Here is a 21,868-nt window from a genome sequence, read left to right as displayed (position 1 = left end):
TTGGTTGGCGTTGGCGCTCTGCAGTGCAGTGGAGTGTTAGCCCAGCTCCCTATATGGTCGGGGATTAGCTCGGCGCTGCTGAGGCTGAGCCAGGAGCGGGAGGAGGAGGAGGAGGAGGTGGAGAAGGAGGAGGACGAGGACACGGAGGAGGAGGAGGAGGAGGAAGAGCTCAGCAGCAGTCAGCGCACGCCGAGCGGCTGCCGGGGGAACCAGAGGCGCCGGAGGCTGGGTAGCCGCCGACGCCTCGGGAGCCATGGCCGAAGGCGGAGAAGGAGGCGAGGACGAAATCCAGTTCCTGCGGACTGTGAGTCTCCGCGGTGGGGCGAGACGGCGGGCAGGTGGGGAGGAGCGCGGAGCCGGGCGGGGAGCGGTTGCGCTGCGGTGCCCGTGCCCGGCGCGTTCTCCGCACCCGCGGGCTGCAGAGGCGGACCGGCCACCTACGCTGGGGCCCGCGTGGGAAGGGGCACCTTCTGATTCTCCGTTCTTCCCCTCCCGCCACCTCCATCCGAGACCCTGCAACCCGGACGGCTCGCTCTCCGGGCAACTTGCTAGTTGGTCTGAAACCTTTGATGCCCAAACTTCCTGCTGAGGTTTGCCTGTGCTTGCCCTGACCCAGAGGTGGGAGAATCCTACCCTGGAGTCGGCCCCCGTCACCTCCACCCTCTGCCCTAGCCCACCTCCTCTCCGGAGCCGCCCCCGCCGCACCCGGAAACCGTCGGGAAGGAGCCCCCGGGGCAGGGGCGAGAGCGGGGAGCCGGGTGGGAGGAGAAGCGGGCGCAGCCACTTGTCCCAGTCCTGGGCTCGCTCGCAAGCGAATTCGCACAGCGCTGCCCTTTTCTCGTCCAGCCCCACGCCGGCAACTGCTGCTGGAGTCTGAGGACCGATTGCCGGGTGTGCGCGGGCCGTGGCTTCTGCTCCGGCGAGCTCCGCAGGACAGGGAAACCCCGGTGTGTGGCTCCGCGTCACTCAGGTCCCCTCCCTGGCACCGGAGGGCGCTGATCCGCCCCCGGATTTCAGGGGAAGGGCGGACAGAGTCTGTGGCCACCAGTTAAGCCTTGCCCCTTAGGCGTTAAAGCCCTCCAGGGTGCCCGACCCCTGGGAGCGGTGCGGGGCCTGGGGGCTGTGTCCTAGCTCTGATTTCGGCCACGTGACCTTGAACAAGTCGCATAGTCCGTCCTACTTGGCCTCAGTTTCCTCAAGTGTAAAAAGGAAACGTCTAAGGAGCGTTTCAGGGTGAAAGGGATTAAATGAGATGGTGAACGTCTTAATGTTTTGGAAACTGTAACTTGCGCTGTGTTAGGTAATTTTATATGCGATGTCCAGCCCCCGGGAATGAAAGCGGAATTCTTTCTCGACCTCTCTCCTCTTCAAGTTCCTCCCCTCCTGAGCTGGTCTTTGAAGACCTCCACTGAGCTCTGCACCGTCTTTGAGACCGTTTCTTCCCTCATTGAAGGGCTTCCTTCGAATCCCCTTCAGTTTCTCTTCTAAACCTGGTTTCTTTGAGAAGGCTGCGGCCTAGGTCTGATTCCAGGCATAGGGAAGGAAGCTATCCGGAGGCCAGGTCATTCAGTTCTCACCCCTGCTCTGGTCTGCAGACCCCAGCTCTCCTCATCTCCTGCACTGCACCCAAGATGGCCCCACAGCTGCAGCTCATTCCCACCCTCCTGGAAAGCTGTCGGGTTCCCCAAAGCCCCATGGAATCTATCAGCTCTCCCTCCAACAGGTGGTCTTGGTGTCGGAAGGAGGGCAGCTCAAGTATTCCCTGCCTGGTGCCCTCCTCAATCAATCCTGTCTTCTTACTGTTAATGATCATGTAGATACCGTGAGCTGAAGAAATTTTCCTCTGACTGATAGGATCGGTGAACCTGAAGGTTCTCTTGAGATCTGGGTCTTGCGTGTCTCTGTTGGCTACTCTGGCTGCTTCCCCAGCTTTTCCCTTCCATTGGGCATTGTAATTGCTTTTCAATTCAGTTCACCTGTGGGCAATTCAGTTCACCTGTGGGCAAGGCTCATTGAAGCAGTGGCTCTTTAACTTTCTTTCTTTTTTTTTTTTTAAAAGCTTTATTTATTGGAAAGGCAGAGTTGCAGAGAGGGAGAGGCAGAAAGAGGGGGAGGGGGAGAGAGAGGGAGAGAGAGAGGGAGGGGGAGGGGGAGGGGGAGAGAGAGAGAGAGAGATGTTTTCCATCAGCTGATTCACTTCCCAGATGGCCACAACGGTCAGAGCTGCGCCGATCCGAAGCCAGGAGCTAGGAGCTTCTTCCGGGTCTCCCATGTGGGTGCAGGGGCCCAAGGACTTGGGCCATCTTCTACTGCTTTCCTAGGCCATAGCAGAGAGCTGGATCTGAAAAGGAGCAGCCGGGATTTGAACTGGTGCCCATATGGGATGCCAGCACTGCAGGTGGCAGCTTTACCTGCTACGCCACAGCGCCAGCCCCAGTTCTTAACTTTCTGTCATGGGCTTCCTATTCCAGAGACCAGAGCAGGTGGGCTTCTTTTAAAGCTCATCCATGGCCCCTTGTAGGGTTCAAGGACCCAGGGTAACAACCCTTATGGCAGAGTGCTTTGTATCAGTTGCGGCTTAGAGGGGGCAAATGACTCCGTGTGTGGCATTATCGGTTCTTTTCCTTCCAGCAATCCCTGTAAGCATGTTTTGTGTGTGTTTCTCAGTTCTTCCTATGAAGCAGCTTGACTCCTTTTCCTTATTGAAGAGAAAATGGATGAAGAAAGCGAAGCTCAGGAAATCAAGTGATTTGGTCACAGTTACCCAGCAAGTGACTGGTAATTTCATTATGTAATGTTAAATTAGATACCCCCTGGAGCCTGGCATTGAGCACTCCTCCAAAGGCTCTGGTGTTAAGAACTGCAGCTTTCTGAACTTGACAATCTCTCTCTTCATGTGTGAATCACACAAGAGAATTTCTTAGAACCCAATTGCCACACACTTTTGGTCTCTGCACAAAATGTTTCCTTGCTTTTTCTTGTTTCAGGGGAATCAGATCACTGGGCTATTCTAGCAGTGGAATTACTAGCATGTCCAGGTTGTATGTCTAGGTTGTCTAGATATGTCTAGGTTACAGAAGGCATTTCACTTTGAACTCACCAACTAACCTTTGCTTTAGGTTTGCTGTTCTCCACAAAAAACATCTTTGACATCAGTCGACCATTTGTTAGTCATTAATGCCTCCTCACCTGAACATTGTCCTGCCTCAGAAGGTGGTTGATATGTGACAGTGGAACAAAATTGTATCTTCGCAACCTCAAACCTTGAGGATTGCTATCCCAGAGAGCAGAGGCTCTTAGATGGACTTTTAAAAATAGAACGTAGAATAACATCATGTCAGGGATTCCAGTCAAATTGTTGGTAGTTATAGTGTCATGTTTATGATGATTGTGCCAGTAGTGAAAACATCTAGAACTATCGATGGCATGAAGGGAGGCGTGATTAGCACAGTAATCACCATTGTGTGTGTGTGTGTTTGTGTGAGATGTAGCTTTAGACACTTGTCAGGTGTTGGTTGGTGTTCATTTTGTTTGTGACTTCTGGTGCAGTTCAAGTCACCCTCTCCTAAGCAGAGGGAAGGCCCTAAACAGGGATTTTAGAAGCTTAAGAACACCCTGCTAACTAAATGCTCCCCGACCCCAAACCTTAAGGAGATGATGTAAAAACTACATTTTCTCCTCCCGCCTTCTGAAATCACTGACCGTTACGAATGCCAATGAGAGTTAGACAGACAGACTTAAGAGTCTTCTTTCAGGCTGAAATTTCCCTCCCACTGCTGCTGGCAGTGGCATCATCCCTCCTCCCGACTGCTCTCGCTGACGTAGCCGGTGTCACTGACGTGGCTCTGAAGCTGCTCAGAAGCAGATAAACCTGCCAGCCGCTGATCTGAAAGCAAGAAGTTATGGTGAGAAGGGTGACAATTACCCTATCTCCAGACAGTCAGTGGTGCAGCTGGCACTGCGGCGAGCTCTGAGAGTGCCAGGGAGATATCTTTCCCTCACTTTCCCTCTTAGACTACAGTCTCCATTTAAAAAGTGGAGCTACACACAACTCCAAGCCTTCGCTTCTTGTTTTAAGAATATCATGGTCCTCTTGCACACTTCAGCACAAAGGTAATCGAAACAGGATGCGGAGTGAGACTAAGATTCATTTCCATTCATTCAGTTAAAGACTGGTCCTAGACAGTGCAGGGCAGCCCTCCCTGGAGCCAGTTGTCCTTCTTCCTCAAAGTTGGTAGCTCTGGAGGGACAGGAGAAGGTACCTGGGCGGAAAATCAAGGGTTACGCCTTTTTCTCGGGGTCCTCCTCCAGAGTGTTTAGGGAAAATAACCGAATTTGAGCTGCAGCCCCTCTGGACTCCGTAGTTCCAGGATGGGGTGATTTTGAACTCTGACCTGTGGTTGATAGATTTCTTCTTGCTTCTCCCCTTTGCGGAGTCTGTTTACGTAATAGCTGCACGATGCCAGTGTTTTGGCAGCTTTTCCATGAGGAGGCAAGTGAGGAGCTGGACATGAATGACTGCTCCTTCTGGGAACTAATGAGTAGTAAGAAGGGGAGCCCTGGAATGCAGACCCTAGATACCCAGGTGGGAGTTATTGCATGGCTGAGGGTGACTGTCCTGCTGATTTGGCTCTGATGGTTAAAATGACAGAGTATTCTCACACGCTGGGGCTTCCAAGGTCATTTCAGGGCTTCGCACCTTCTCAGTCCTTTCTCCCTTGGGTTCTCAGAACTTACCTGATTAAAGATCCGAAGAGTGGAGCTGAAAACCTGCTAACCCCTCTTCCCAGTTGGATCCTGTTTCAGAAGGAATTAACCTGAGCCAGAAAGGCAGCATCAGTACCAGGGGGTGGCGGCTGACACCTCCGCTAAGGTGTAGTTACCCAGTCACCATCATCCTGAGGATTTTCAGCTGCTCAGCTCCTGAGAAAGGGAGTGATGACATCTGCAAACTTGGGAATATTGGGAATGGGATATGCTCCCCTGCAAAATGAGACCAACAAACAAGCCTGCAGTTGAAGGATGTGTGTCTGATGTTTGTGCATATTGTTTCTTATGCTATTATGATTTTTAAGCAAGGCTGAGGACACTTAAAGGAAATGTATTTTACAATTTCTTTTCTAATAGTGGTTGAGAAGAAACACGTGTGTATTTTCTGTAACTCCTTAGGGCTGGTCAGAGGGGGGAAATGTTGAGAATGAAAATGGAGAGGAATTTATCTTGAGAGCAAAATACGCTGATAGTTGTTTTTGAAGGATTTGTATTTAAATAGGTCTCATATTTATCAATATTTAGCTGCTTCTGTGCTTGTTTTGCAGTTATTTTCACTGCTTCTTAAAGACTTTTTATTTCGTACTTTGGCTTTTCCTTTATTTTACTCCTTAAAGAGTTTTAAATTTAGAAGCCACTGAATCCATTGTTTTCTGATTGACTTGGCCTTCTTCTGAATGATTTTTACCAATCTCTTGTGAAAAATCAGGAGGTCCTGTGTCTCCAGAACCCAAAACATTAGCTCATTTCCCACAATTTTATATCAGTATAAACCTTTCTAAATTAGCTCTGTCCTTAAAGCTCACCTTAATACAAATTTATCGAGTAAGAGTGGAATGCTGTAATAACAGAATTGAACTTGGAGGCAGGAATTCTCACTCCCAGCCCTGGCTCACTGTGACCTTGAATAAAGGAAATTGATCCTGCTTGTGGCTGGATCTTGCTGCAAAAGCACCACTCTTGCCCCTAATATGCTGTGTGCCATACACTCTGCATCCTGGAGTTGTTGGACATCTTCAGTGTTGGTCTCACTCTAGTAGATCTGGGTAATTACTTGACTAAAACAAACCCCAGCTTTTCTGCAACCATTTGATTAAAAGGTTTGATAAAGCAAAGCAGTGGGTACAGTTGGCTCCCTGAATTCCAGCCACAAAACTCATCCAGAGTTATTTTTTCTCCTCTCAGAAAATTACCCGTGTTACTCTTTCCCATAGGACCACCTTTTCTTATTGAATCCCATAGCTCTTCTGTTCAAAGCGCTCCCTTCCATTCCCCCTCCAGTTTTTTATGAGCCCATTCTTCTTTTCCCCCCAAGTGCCAGGAACCAGCTTTTCTGGAAACCAAGTTGGCTTTTCCTCCTAGGGATTGCACTGCTTGAGTTTTGTCTGCTTGGGAGGTTGGGACCTTTTGAAAGCTCCTTTGGTCACACCTGGATGAGGCAGGTGCTTTAGTGGTGTGGAGCACAGCCAGTGCTGAGGCTGCAGGGTGTTTCTACCCAGGGGGCCATGCAGGGTCTTCCAGGCCTCACGCTGGTGTCCTCTCAGCCATGTTCTTGTTTGGGGCATTTTAGGGACAGAGATATTTCCAGCTACTGCAGTGAGTTTCATCATCATAGCACCTTCAATTCAGAGAAGGAAGAAAAAGTGTTGATACTTTCACCCTGATCCTACTATGGGGATGAACCTCCTGAGATGTCAATTTCCTTTTCCCCACCTCTGGGCATCATGGCTAATTCCTGGCTGTTAGAAAATATAATTTGGATGAGCTCTGAGATGGTTGATGCAGGATTCCAAAACAGAGGAATGAACCTCCTCTTTTCATATGCATTTCTTCCCTTCTCCAGCCCAGAGCACAGTGCTGACTACAATCATGGGGCTGATCTCCTCTAGGGGGTGTGGGTGACCCTTTACAAGTGAAGGCACTAAGGCACTGCCCTCCCTCCCTATTCCTACCCTTTCATTCACCTTCCAACTCCCTAGACAGTGAACGTATTGATTTTAGGCCCCTAAACCCTCCCAGGCTTGTCTGCTTGAGGAGTTCTTGTTATTGAATTGAGTGCCCAAAAAGGAAAGCAAGCATTCTATCCCCAAATCAGATTACAATGAGATTCAGGAATTATACTCAACATGAGTCCTTCCCTCAGCAGTGACAACTACCTGCTACTGCTGGCTTCAGAGTGCACAGGAGGCAGCAGAGAGCTCTGGAGAAACAGTGGCTGCTGCCTGTGCAGAATCTTACCGATTATCAACCGTTTTGCTGCTGGGGTCAGTGAGAGGTGGTTTTATGCTATACTATAGGACCCAGCCATTGTGATGATGAGCAAGGCAGTGCTGCTGTAAGGCAGGTGTAGGAGTGAAAGTTTGGGTTGACATCAGAAGGAATGTTTCTTCTCTTTGTCTGCTTTTGGGATAAGGCATTGCCTCAAGAAATTCCCCTTATCAAAATGCTAAAGTGCAAAATTGTTAGCTCAGTACGTTCCATTAATGATTAGCATCATTAAAAGCTACGGAGAACCAGTTCCCTGAAGGAATAGGAATTGGATTGGAGGAGGACAAGAGTACTTGGGAGCATTGCTGAGAAGGGCTGCACTAGTTTTGGGGAAACCCTGGATAGAAGAAGAGCCATGAAGGCACAGGTGTCTTTGGTGTTGGGTGGTAGGACAGAGATTCCATCTGTATTTAGACTTTTGAGCAGAAGGTCAAGGAGAAAGTGCTGATATTACTCAGACATTAAAAACACTATTGCGGCCGGGACTTGTTCTAGTACATACCTTCTATTAGGTAATTCATACTCAGAGACAACACTAGGAAAAGGAATGCCTCATTTTTTATATGAGGTGACTGTACATGAACGTGCGAGCTAAGGCACCTCTTCCTGAAGTAGAAAAGAGTCCAAGTGGCAACAGATCCCATTGTCAGTTACCATATTTGTTGATGTGTTCCTCATTGTAAACTCCAGAAAATGCTCCTGATTCCCTGAAACTGATTCAGGACCATTTTCACAGCCAGTGTGAAGGGGAGCTGTCTGCCCTCAATAAAGCAAATAGGAAAGGCTTTTCTGGGAAGGTGTAGGCACCACAACCCACCAGTGAAAGGGCCTGGCATTATTTCTCTGATAATTTCACAGTTGAATTCTCTAATGGACCAAAGCAGAGAGAGCTAGGCGGTGGGACTATAGAAAGAAATGGAAAGTTCTCCATCAGTGGCACATAAATGTCCATAGTCTAAGAAGTATTGATCAGAACTACTGTACTCTATGCTGTGGACCAGGTCCAGGCTGTAAATAATACTAGGGCAGAAGGAGGGTTCCAGTTGGCAATAACAACACATTGAGTCGGAAGTTGTATCCAAGAGATGAGAGCAAAATAGGGCGGCTGGTCCTGAAAGATCCTAAGCCCCTCATCTCAGTCACCCAGAACTCATGACTCTGTGCTGAACTCCAGGGTTGGCTCACCTTCGGGGCATCCTGTCTCCTGTCCAAGCTGGTTAGAAGAGAGGAGTCCAGGCCAGCGCTGTGGCTCAACAGGCTAATCCTCCACCTTGCGGCACTGGCACACCAGGTTCTAGTCCCGGTTGGGGCTCCAGATTCTATCCTGGTTGCCCCTCTTCCAGGCCAGCTCTCTGCTATGGCCTGGGAAGGCAGTGGAGGATGGCCCAAGTGCTTGGGCCCTGCACCCGCATAGGAGACCAGGAGAGGCACCTGGCTCCTGGCTTAGGATCAGCGCGATGCACCAGCCGCGGCGGCCATTGGAGGGTGAATCAACGGCAAAAAGGAAGACCTTTCTCTCTGTCTCTCTCTCTCACTATCCATCAATCTGCCTGTAAAAAAAAAATAAAAAAAAGAAGAAGAAAGGAGTCCAAGGAAAAGCTGTAGTGAGGTTTTCAACAAGTCTCGTTTCTTTGCAAAGGGCACTTTAGAATGAAAATCGTAATAGTGAACAAATAAAATAAAAATAAAATACTGGCTACATTTGGTGACATTTCTATTGTCAGATATTTGTAGAGTTCCCTGCCCTCCTTGAGGTTTTAGTTCCCACATTTATAAGGGCATGGTAATGATGATTGTATCTCAGGGATGCCTTGAAGGGATTCCAATGTCTTCTCCAAGAGGAAATAGATATGTAAATATGGAGGAGGTAGCTTGAAATAATAAGAACAACAGAAGTTCTTATTAACCAAAAGCCTGAACTATATCTAATAAACTCCAAGAACAGAGTTCTTAAACTACATGTATTCCAATCCATTGGTACTTGTAGAACAGTGGAATCATAAACTTCAACACTTTGGAGGTCAGGAAGGTAGCTAAAAATGTGAATCAGGCTTTATTTGCAATGAGGTGGGCTTGACCTACACATTCAAATTTTTAAAAAATTTCCAACAGACTGCCAGTCAAGCAAAACACATCTGCGGCAGGATTCCAAGCCGCCTGTCAGTCTGCAGCTGTGGATGAACCTTCAGCGTCTGAACGAATGCACTCCCTAGAATGCATGAATATTTTCATGAGTCAGATCAGGCTCACAGCACACATTAAGGTCCTTGGATGAAAATGTCAACTTAAAAGACAATGTATTATTTATCACAGTGTACAGGAAAGAGATTTTCAGGCAGAGACATTAATAGGCCTAATAAATGATAGACTTCATCATCAAAATAAATTTAGATTTTGCTAGCCTGTAGGTACTCTTTAAGGTTGTCATATGGATATAGACATAAATTCAAAGTAAGAAATGCATCAATTCAACATTTACTGACCAGCTTCTGCTCTCTGTCTGGCCCTGCACAAATTACTAGGAGTTTCATAAACTAGTTAGACATCTTAATGTTGGGTGCCTTTGACAAATCAAAGTCAAGAGTGAATCAGTCTTATTTTGAGATACCAAGGACAGAAGTCCCTTCCAATGATATTTTAACAATTAATTTAACTTTTCCATCCTTGTTCAGTACAAAAGTTTTCCTGAAAAATGTATAACCTTGAGGAAGTTTTTTTCATTTTGTTTTTTTTCCCTTTTACTTCTATGCCTGTTTCCTCATGTGTTAAATGAGAGTAATAATAGTACCTGTTTCAAAAGGTTATTGCAAGGATTAAATGAGTGAATCCATGGAAGGTGTTTGGAGCAGTGCCCAATGTATAGTAAGCCCTCAATAAATATTAGCTATTAATATTATTTCAACAAACAGTGTAAACATAGACATTGATGACACTAGCTTTTCCAAATGTCATTGCACATCCAATTCCTAGTGGAAAATTTCAGGGGACCATGCTCCATGCTTATACCATAGTCTTGATTCCTGACATTCTGTTTAACTATAAATATGAGCAGGCCATGTGAATGGAAATGAGCCTGCCAAGGCTGTGGCCTCAGGGGTGCTGTCTGTTAACTCCGTTCTCAGAAGGTCTGCTTTGCAAAACCTCTTGATACGAATGCTGATTGACTTTTCCTCTGGCAGCTTTTACTTACACCCACGGCTAGACAACAGGGATTGGAGAATCTTCAACCACAAACAACTTATTGTCTTTGGTTGGGATAGTTTTTTTTTTTTTTTTTCCCCCCGAACTGTGTTTTCAGTGTAGAAATTTGCTGTCTCTGGAGAATTCATTGTATTTCCAAAGATCACCCACCTGTGAAGGTCTGTCTATTCACTGTCCCTGGTCCTTTTCATTTTTTCAAAATTCAGAGCATGAACCTAATGTCAAAACTCAGGCTTGTTAAGATACTTTGCTGTCTTCTCCTTGGAGGGTCCTGCTGGAGGCAGTCTCCCAGGCCTCAGATTCTTAGTCCTATCACACATTTCTTCTTTTTCACAGCTTTAATGTTGGTTATTAAACCTACCTTTAATGTTGGTTATTAACCCTGCCAAGAACTTACTCTTGCCTGGATAAGGGTAAATGTTTTGCTACTTAAAATGTTGTGCTCCTTAAGGAGTGACAACTGTATAGGAAGGTGCTGGGGAAGACTGATGGTGCCTTAGTTTTGATTACATTAGATCACCCTAATTGGCTCTTCATTTCACTCATAAAGCTGGTCCTAACAACTGGAAGCTTAATCATGCTAAGTAGATGGAAAATCTAATTGAAAAAATTAAAGCAAGATTCCTCCAAGTAATAAAGAATGTATGGGCTTTTGATTCCCTTAAAGAAAGAAACAGATTCTTTTTGGTGCTAAATATAGATATTTCACTAGCTAGCCATCAATTTTGTTGTGTAAGTTGTGAATAGAAAGGTAAACTATATGGATGAGCTGCTTCACCCGTTCCAAGTTCAAATTGTGAAAATCATAACTAATTCACAGGGAGGAGACCTGTGTTTATAGATCAAGGCCCTGTTTTATTACTATTTGCTGCCCTTTCCCCATCATCTGATAATGTCTGGTACTTGAGGATGTCCTCAGAAAGTATACTTTGTAAAATAGAAGATGTCATACATGCATATTAGAACTTGGGCAAAAGTAACATCTGCTATTGATAGAGCTCATATGATAATTAAATAAATTTTAGAGCCAAGTTATTATGATATTTATTTTTATCCATAAATATTATTGTCATGGTTTATAATTAGGTATGATTGTACAAAGTTTACGTAAATGGCTATAATTAGTGCGGAGTCTTGCCTCTCCAGAGCAAATTTTTTTCATTGAATGTTCTAGTTCTCTTTTATTATTAACCATAATTGGATGCTTTCGCTTGTAATACACACCATTTTGAGATTACCATTGCCATTGTTATTATCAATAGCAACACAACTTCCACATGCAGGTGTGGATAAAAGAGTGGTTAAGAGGCAAAGGCAAGACAAACTTGACTGTAAAGTATGAATTTGTCATTTGCAGTTTCTTCTCCTCTAAGGATATTTTGACAGGTATTTAATCTAGCAGTTAAGACACTGTTTAAGACACCTGCAATCCAAATCAGAGTGCCTCGGTTCAATTCCCCTAGAGGGCAGTAGTAATGGCTTTTGTGATTGGGTTCCTGCCACCCAAATGGGATCCTGGATTGAGTTCATTGTTTACAGATTCAACCCCAGCCCAACTCATGTTGTTGTGGGAAAATGGAGAGTGAATCAGCAGATGGGAGTGTCTCTCTCTCTCTCTCTCTCTCCCTCTCTCCCTCTCCCTCTCCCCTCCCCCCCTCTCTTTCTCCCTCTTTTTCTCTCTCCACCTCCCCATCTGTCTTCCAGGTAAACAAAATTTTAAATGAGGATATTAAGAACTTTTCATGCTTTTAGCACTTTAATACTGGCTTACACTTTTCATATCTGCTCTTGTGTGCTGAAATATATGACATGATACGTGACACTTCTTGGATTGGTAGATCCTATTGCTTACTGACAGCAGAACTCCTTTGCCAGGGCCCAGAACCCTTGCTCAGCCCATGTTTCTAGGAGCCACCTGGGATCCTGAAGCAGCTGCTCTTCAATGATATGGGGGGTAGAAGATGTACTTAAACTGTTTATTTACTATGATTTTGAACTCAATTAATTGGAAAAAAATCTAAATAGCTCTCCCACCTGTGCCCTGGAAGCCTTAGCCAAATGAAAAGCTGTGGGTGTGTGCACATTTATGCTTGATTTTCTGAACACATGAAGGTTGCAGTCCTAAGTCACGCTTTTAGTAAACAACAGCAACCTGTTCCTGACTTCCAGCTGTTTCGTAGGTATGGAAGATAGTTTGATTCCCAGGCTTGCTGTAGTCTCTGGCTGTGCAAAGTGCATGTCACTCATTCATGTCCTGGTGAGAACTCCAGAATACATGTAAGAGGGCAAATTACTCACCAAGCTAACAAAGACTCCCAGATCTAGTCTTAGCTGCCTCAATTAAATGAAAGTTAAAAGGTATGCTTATTGGGATTTTAGAGTAATAGAGATTTGGGGTTAACGGGATGGGGAAACTTTCTTTCTGCCAAGGGCCCTTTGGATATTTATAATATCATTCACAAGCCATGCAAAATTATCAACTTAAAATTAGTCTGCTGTAGACTTACTGAATTTTGAGGCCAACCTCAGTTGCCTTGACAGGGCCAGACCTAATGATTTTGTGGACTCTATACAACTCGTGGATTGGATGTTCCCAACCCATGCTAGCCCTTAAGTTAGTTATATTATGTCCTTGGAGAGGATATGACCCTTTTATCCCAGACTTCTTTGTCACCATGTGATATGGTGTACAGATTTCCTAACATTAAGAATGATTATGTACTTTATTTATTTGAGAGATAATGATAGATCTCCCATTCACTTCTTCACTTCCCAAATGCCAGCAACATCTAGGATTGGGTCAGGCCAGACCCCAGAGGCTGAAACTCACCCTTGTCTCTCATGTGGGTGGGAGACTACTTGAACCATCACTTGCTGCCTCCCAGGGTATTCCTTTAACAGGAGCTAGAATTGAGTGTAGAGCCAAGACTTGAACCCAGGCACTCCAGTGTGAGATGCAGGCATCCTAAGTGGTAACTTAACTGTTTTGCCAAATGCCTGTCCTCTTTCCTTCTTGTATAAGTCTGTGTGGTGTTGTTTTCAATGTCTATGTATAAAAACCAAAGCTAATGCCTTTCTAAATGATCATTAAGACATTTATAGCTAGGCAAAGATCCCAATAACCATCTGTTAATTTTTTATTAGGAAACTCAGATGCTATACCTTATCCATTCATCCATCCATCCATCCATCCATCCATCTAACAACATTACTGTGTGAAAGATGTGTGGTAGGGAATGGGAAATATTTAAAGGTGAGAAAATACATAGTCTTATGTTCAAGGTTCTTAAAGTATTCTCAGAGAATTCAACATCTAAAGAATTAACAGTAAAGTAGAACAAAATGTGCTAAATAAAAATAAAACTTATGTACTCTAGGGGTATAGTTAATTTTGAGCAAGCAGTCAGGGAAGATTTGAAAAGAGAGGGAACATTTGAACTGAATGGATTCTACAGGGGGTTGATAGATTGCAGATGAGTTAAAAGGGAATTTCAAATAGAAGGATCATCAGAAAGAAAAATCCAGAGTTATGAGACTGTTGGATATTTTCTAGGGATTACAAAGATTGGAGTAGTGTGTACATGGATGACACTATTGGGAGATAAGACTGGAAAACTTAAAATCAAGACAATCTCACCTTAGTTCTTTAGGAGAACTAGCTAACATAAATATAGTTATGTCTAAAAAAATCAATATATGTTCATGTTAGTTTACTACTGCATGGTTTTGATAAAGTGGCCTATGTAGATTATCACAATACTTTTTGTAGTGGTTTCTTCCATTCATAGATGTGTTTCTGATGCTTTAAGACTCTATTTGGCCATTTAAGGACAAATACAGATTATTTGAGCAATTGCACCTATTAAGATTGGATTTGAGATGTTTTAGTCTATTAGTGAGAAAGAATTTCCACTGACAGAGAACTGGAGTCACCCCTTGAATGGAAATGAAAGAAGAGTCTCATGTTGTGCCTAAACTTTTGTTTGAATCAGAACTGTTCTTCTATAGCTATAGAAGATGATTCACCTTGGTTCATGCCAAGAGGTTTAAGGTGACATAGAAAAGAAGTAGGTTCTTTGGGAACATGTAGAAAATAGAAACTGATTAGCACTGAAGGGCTGTAGCCCTTTCAAAGGCCTATTGAGGACTCTGCTGTTGAGAGTTGAGTATCAGCAGTGTCCTTCACAGTGCAGATCTTTAAATGTGCTTAGCTTCTCCACTGCTGCCTGAAGGCCAGATGTCCGTGGGGCACATGAGCCCTCTCACAGCCACTGGTGGTTGAGTGGTGCAGCCCTTTCTCAAGGTGCATTTACAGACCTTACCACCCTGGCTCTTGCCCTTTGATTTACCACTTTGTCACATCTAACGGGGCGGGGGGGGGGGATGGGAGATTAGAATTCAAACACATTCAGCTTATTTGTTTAAAATTTTGTTAACAGTTTAGAAAAGAATCTGCCTGAAAAGTAATTGTTAATTATTGTTTTCTGAGCAAAATAATCTGGTACTTGATCATATTGTTCCAATTTTGTTTCATGGTACGTAAATCTCCTTTTTTTCCCACAAGACTGAATAGCTCCCCAGAGGCAAAGTCTTCTTTCTTTATTTAGCTTTGTTTCTTACAGTTCCTGACAGTGCTCCTATTCAGGTACACAGTGACTCAGTGATGACTTGAATGATTTTTCATTCATTGTTTCTGCCAGATTGCATTGCCCAGACTAGATATTCAGCAGATATTCCTCCCAGTTCCCCCAAAATGGTATGTTCTCATCTAAATACTCATAAAAAGGAACTTGACTTTCAGAAATTTGCAGGTTCCAGAGTTAGATAATGTGAACTTCTAACAGGAATGAGTTTTTCAATAAAGTTTTAAAAGTGTTTGTGTGAGATTGATTTTGAATTGAGGACTGTGGATTTCTGTTGTTTTTTTCTGAATATATTATATATATACACACATTCATACACACACACACACACATATATATATATACACACACACATACTCATTGGCCAATGTACCACTTAAGCTATGTGCCAAATAAGCATATGTAAAACAACTTAATAAAATGAACTGGGAAAAAGGAGAGGGAAACAAGTATATTTGAAAGATGATACCTTGCATTTCAACTAAACCCTACATCTGGTGCCCACCTATCATGGAGTCTGCTGTTACTCGATTCTTCCCATTAACATCTTTCTGTTTTGTCTCATCCTTGTTCAAGCTTACTATTGCTCACTTATATATGTGCCTACTTAAGAAGGCCATCCATCTTAGCTTCTTTCTCTCATATACTATTCAGTAATTCCGTATCAGCTTCCTCTCTTTGGGTCTAAGGTCCTATGTTGCATTTTTGGTTGAGCCCTTTTTTCTGTCATCACTTAGGTGGTGTCATGAAAGTGAGGGCGCCACGTAATACCCTCTTGGCTTTTTATCCAGAGTTCCACTATTTTGGGGGGACTTTACATACTAGCAATTCCAAGTGCACATATGTGAAGTGTTTTAGTTGAGATTGATTTGTAACCTTGTTTTCTAGCTGTGACAGAGATGTAGTTGCTGTCTTGGACTTTGGTATGTGAATCTAATATTGCCATTTAAATGCCTGGATCACTTTGCAGCCTTTTGGTAAGCCCAGACTTGTAATTCATTCAAATACATCTAAATGTATAAGAGTACTTGCTGCCAGCGCTGTGGCTTAACAGGCTAATCCTCCGCCTTGTGGCGCTGGCACACCGGGTTCTAGTCCTGGTCGGGGCGCCAGATTCTATCCCGGTTGCCCCTCTTCCAGGCCAGCTCTCTGCTATGGCCCGGGAAGGGAGTGAAGGATGGCCCAAGTGCTTGGGCCCTGCCCCCGCATGGGAGACCAGGAGAAGCACCTGGCTCCGGCTTCGGATCAGCGAGATGCGCCAGCCGCAGCGGCCATTGGAGGGTGAACCAACGGCAAAAAGGAAGACCTTTCTCTCTGTCTCTCTCTCTCTCACTATCCATTCTGCCTGTCAAAAAAAAAAAAAAAAAAAAAGAGTACTTGCTTTCTCCTCTTCCCTCTCGTGTGTATCCTTTCTGTCTTCCTTCATCCCTTGCCCATTTTTTCTTCTTTGTGAGCCCCCTTCCCTTATTTTTAGCTGTTTCTCTCCTTTCTTATATTTTTGCTTTCTTTCTCCAGCATTACTCTGGAAATATGAGTAAGTCCAAGTAAAGTTTAGCTCTAGAATATAAGAAAGTAAGGCTCCAATGAAGGGAAACATAAGGTCAGATTACTCTGCTTATTGACCTTTGGTTTTCCATCAGGTTTGGTCTGCAAACCTAGGGATCGCCTCCTGCCTCTTCTTTCTCATGTCCATTCCTCCCCCTGGCTTAGAGAATGCAGTCTAGAGGATGCCTCAGGCACAGGAGCTGTTGAATGTGTTTCTCTATTTTAAAGGTGGATAAGAACTAGTTTCTAATTCTAAGCTGGATTTCCACTACTGGGTCAGCAAGCATTTTCCCGTCCCCGGGGAAGTCACCTACTGAGGAACATTAGTGCAGTTAGTGAGAGTTCCAAGAGTTTCTGAAAACTGCAAAGTCAGACTTCAGAATACCAGGAGAAGGTAGTTGGCTCTACCCAATTATCTATGGATGGTTTCAAAGTTCATGAGCTGTTTGATATGTAGCGAATTGAGGGAGACAAAGGGAAATGAATTTTTCTGAAAGGGTACTTGGGTCTTGCTTACCCTTATTAGTGTGTGGAACACTCCATTTGGGTATTGGGACATAACATATGCCAGAAGCTAGAGCTGCACCAGTAAATGCTTATACTCTAAATCTCAATAACCCCATTATTTCTTAACCTTACAATCTTTGCTGTCACCACAGTACCTGTTATTATAGTCTGACAAGGGATAGTCTATTTTCCTCTTCAATGGCTGTCCACAGGACTCATCTGTGCCCAGTATCAGTAGCCTACAAAATGGTTCCCAACTGTAGGAGTGTCCAGTCTCTGTTGCATGGATGGTTACTGATATGTTTGTAGTAATGTGGTGCCAAGAAGATGATAGCCCTCAGAGTCCAGCAAACAGAACCGAACATGTGGGAGTCAGGAAGGCAGACTAAGAGGGTAGGACAAATCGGGAAAGGGAATGAACCTGACTGTAAGTACACAAACCCTACCGGTCCTTCAGGGCAGTCTTCTTACACGGGCTTGAGCAACCCTGGGATGACGCAGTCATAAATCAAACTGCTCAGATTTTTCCTGTGCTGCGTTCTGTGGTGGCAGCATCTTGATTGCTTAATCTCATGAGTAATGCTGGCTTCCTTTCCAGGGTATATTTTCCTTGTCTTAAAATAATTGAGGTCCACCCTTTTAAGGGCGCCATTGTCTCCCATTCACCAAGCAAACTGTCTGTTTGCCTTCTTCATGCCTTCTATGTATTACCAGAATTTACACTAAGTAAAGCTAAAGGAGGGGTTTGTTTTTGTTTTCTCTGTCCTTGTACCCCTTTTTGAGAAGTAGGTTCCTCCTTCTGGTTCCCATAATGCAGTTGTGGTCATGCAGATTTCCTCCCCTGACTGTGCCTTCCTCTGCACACCTTGAGGTACTACACACTGGCCCAGCTCAGCAACGAGGCTCCCTGTCCTAGGCTCCTGGGCTCTCCTTGCTGTGTTGTTGGTGTTTTATGAATTAATGTGTCTATGAGTGCCAGCTCCTAGTCACCAGAGTTTTATTTTAAAAATGAGTCTTTGTGCTTTAATTCATGTAAATGAACAATCAACAGAAATCTAGGTACGCTAGCATCAGGATGGTATAGATTGTAGCTGCTGCTCACAGCTGCCCTACTCACAGATTTGTGAATATCCTTCATGAATCTCATGGACTTAGTTGCACAGGATTAAATTTTGAATTTAAAAGCAAAGGCATATTAATTTTTATAGGATTCTCTATTTTTTAAATTTTTATTTATTTATTTTTTTGACAGGCAGAGTGGACAGTGAGAGAGAGAGAGACAGAGAGAAAGGTCTTCCTTTACCGTTGGTTTACTTTCCAGTGGCCGCCACGGCCGGCACGCTGTGGCCGGCACACTGCGCTGATCCGAAGCCAGGAGCCAGGTGCCTCTCCTGGTCTCCCATGCGGGTGAAGGGCCCAAGCACTTGGGCCATCCTCCACTGCACTCCTGGGCCACAGCAGAGAGCTGGACTGGAAGAGGGGCAACCAGGACAGAAGGATTCTCTCTTTAAAAAACACTCCTGTGTAGCGTTTGGGTTGTAGTCTTAGCTCTGCCTCTAATTCTGCAAACTTGGTCTGCTGTTCATGCATCTTTAAAATGAATGCTCTGGAAATGCAGAAAAGATCACATCATGCTTACAGCCACTTTCCACTCAATCACTGTGCTCAAATCATGGAATTGTGTCTGAGGTTTTATGAGCTGAGTTGTAAGACTGTCTATTTTAAAGGCTGATTTTCAGAGTGGAGTCTCTTCCTCTTACTGTACATATTTTTTTTAATAAGTAGCATTAACAACTTTTTTATAGAGTCATATGCTTTGCACCTTTTGGAAGAATAATCTTTTCACATTGATCCATTTTCTTCATGTATTAATTATAAACCTTCTTGATGCCTCAGTACCTTGGGATACATTCACATAGTTAAGAAGGCAAAATAACCCATCCTTAAAGTTGCTTCACCTATTAGAGCTGTTTAATTTGCTGATGTTCTTATAAGGTAGATCACTAGCTAATTGCACATTTTAAGAGGATGTACTGAAGCATAGTCTGGTTTAATTAAGTAATTTTGGGTAGCAAATTAGTTGTTTAACTAGAAACAGTCTCTTAGTTTCCTTGTTTCACTTGGTAATAATAATGCATCTAGCTGTTCTGCTGTGACATATAAATATACATTTATACATTAATTACTGAGAGAAAACAAGATATCCAGTGACATTATCTTTCAAGAATGAAGACTACATAAAGACATTTTCAGATAAAACCTGAGGAATTTTATGCCATAAGAACTTAAGGACATATTTTGAGAGGAATAAATGTGATCCCAGCAAGAGGATCTCAAAGAAAGAAGAAATGGTAAGACAAAACTAAAACAAAATCATAAATATAAGTCTATAGGAAACAGTAACAGTTATATAAATATATAAGTATATATATACATATATATAGCTATATATAACTATATATATATAAAACTATTGTTACATATAGCTATATATATAGTTATATATATAAATTCTGAGGTTAAAAAAAGAGAACACATATCCAAAACTCCTTAGGTAATTGCATATAAATAGCATGAAAGATGAAAGGTGTTTGATGGTAAAGAATTCTCAGAGGGCAGGCATTTGGTCTAGCAGTTAGTCAAGATGCCCATGCCTGGGTTTGATTTCTACCTCTGGCTCCTGATTCTAATCTTGCTACTATGCACCCTGGGAGAGAGCAAACTTATGGCAGAACCTTAGGTAAAGATTTGAGTTTCTACAAGCTATGTCAGTATTTAGACAAGGCTGTAAGCAAAGTGGAAGTTCTCTCCTCCCTTCAGAGAAAAGCACCTCCTTCTTTGATGACCACTTCTTTCCACTGGGGTCTCACCCACAAAGGTCCTTCATGTAGGACATTTTTTGCCACAGTGTCTTGGCTTTCTATGCCTGAAATGCTCTTGTGGGCATTTCAGAATGCCTTAAGAGCTGATTTTGAGGTCAGAGTGTCATTCTTGGGCACTGCTTTAAAGTTAATTAAGTTCCTAAAAAAAAAAAAAAGAAATAAAAAAATAATTTCAAGATGCAAGGACTTTGAACAGCCTTTGTCTCAACTATTGAGGAACAAGTTTTTTTTTTTTTCTTTTTTGTGCAACTTATTGAACTCTTTACTTAGTATAAAGTTGGTCTTCTATGTATAAAGTTAATTGAAAATGGATCTTAGTGGTGAATGGGACTGGGAAGGGAAGAGGGATGAGGAGGTGGGGTGGGAGTGTGGGTGGGAGGGCCAGTATGGTGCAAAGAATCACTGCATTCCTAAAGCTGTACTTAAGAAATGCATGAAGTTTGTATTCCTTAAATAAAAGGTTTCTTTGGGGGAAAAAAGGCTGTTATACTTGAAAAAGAGGATTTAGGTTTCTAATATCTGTTTGGAAGGTACAAGCCCCGGGGCTATCAGAGGGGGAGGCAGGAATCATAGCATGTTGTCCATCAGGAAACATCCTTCCAGCAGTTTGATCTTTCTCCCAAGTTTGAAAGTAGAGGGTGATTGAGCACAGGTGGTGCCTGCAAGAAAGAGAAGGAAGGAGTTCAAGGGCACTACGAATGTCCACAAGGCCTGTGTTGCAATGTAAGAGCTAACATAGCTTCTAAACCTTTGGAAAGACTGTTACAAGAAGCTGAGATGGCATGAGAAAATAATGTGGAGGGAGGACAAGAGTACATAACTGATGCTGAAAGATTTAAAGGATAACAGTACAAAACAGTATATGCCAGTAATTTTGAAAACTGAGCTGTTAGGCCAAATTCCTAGAAGAGTGCAAATTATAAAAACTGACTCTGGAAAAAAATAGAATGTTTCTATAAACTATTAAATAAAATGAACAATGTATTACCTGAAAAAGTTTTTCTAAAAACACAGAGCTTAGGTAATTTTTTAGGCAAATTCTGTAGCAACAACAACAAAAAAACAAGCAATCATCATTCCAATCTTGCAAAATCTCCTAAAACAGGAGAAAAGGAAGAAACACTCTCAAATTAGAGTATGAGGCTAGTACTACGTGACATTGAAATCAGTCAAATATTATTAGAAAAGGAAATTTACAGTGCAAGTTCACTCTTAAATGTAGATGGGAAAATTCTAGACAAAATGTCAGACTGAGTTTATCAACAGATGGACAAGCAGTTGTGTCATCACTGCCAGCTGATTCAGCCACTTTGGAAAATAATCTGGCATTACCTGATAACGCGTTGAAGTTGAATACACACTTGTTCTCAGCCCACCCATTTCTCTAACCTCATGCATACAGGTACCAGGTGTGTGTTCAGGCTTCTTCCCAGTATCAAACAGCTGGAATAACACACATGCCCATCAGCAGTAGTAGAGAGCGTGTGCATGTTACACACACATATTCATCAGCATTCATGGAGAGAGCAGTGAAATGAATCAGCTACAGTTGCCTGTGAATGCGTCAGCAGATCACGCACATAATGGTGAAAAAATAACTCTTTGAAAACTTTGAGCATTTGTTTCCATTCAAAAACAAGTTAAAGTAAACAATATATTATTTATGGGTACACACATGTAGTAAAACTATAAAGGAAAACAAGAGACTGGAAAAACCTGCAAATTAGGGATAGCTACTGCTACTTCTGGCAGATGGAGGGCAGGTGGTTAGGTAAAGAACTTCCTAAGGTTGGTAAGATTTTGTTTGTTAGGTTGTTGGTGGGAACACTAGGATTATTTTTTATTATAATTTTTATGGCTTTTCGCACGCACACACACACACCCCACATAAAGAGGTGGAGATGGAGATGGAGATGGAGATAGTGATAGAGAGAGAAATAGTACTTTTGCAGCAGGAGAAGTACACACTCACCTAGACACTCACCCCAGGGTAGAAGAGTGTGGCTGCTGCAGCCTGCAGAACACATGGGGAACTGGCCAAAGGCAGATAGG

General features: G+C 43.4%; 1 protein-coding gene across 1 annotated transcript in view; it reads left to right on the top strand.

The window, feature by feature from the left end:
- Positions 1 to 253: 253 nt before the first annotated feature.
- RYR3 (ryanodine receptor 3) overlaps positions 254 to 21,868 on the top strand; it is a 580,573-nt gene continuing 558,958 nt past the window's right edge. The window contains exon 1 of the mRNA XM_062206624.1: positions 254 to 304. Coding sequence (XP_062062608.1) covers positions 254 to 304 — 51 coding nt within the window. The remainder of the gene's footprint in view (positions 305 to 21,868) is intronic.

This window comes from Lepus europaeus, chromosome 11 (assembly GCF_033115175.1).
Source record: "Lepus europaeus isolate LE1 chromosome 11, mLepTim1.pri, whole genome shotgun sequence".
NCBI classification, from domain to species: domain Eukaryota; kingdom Metazoa; phylum Chordata; class Mammalia; order Lagomorpha; family Leporidae; genus Lepus; species Lepus europaeus.
The sequence above is the reverse complement of the archived record's forward strand: the minus strand, read 5'-3'. Positions and strand labels throughout refer to the sequence as shown.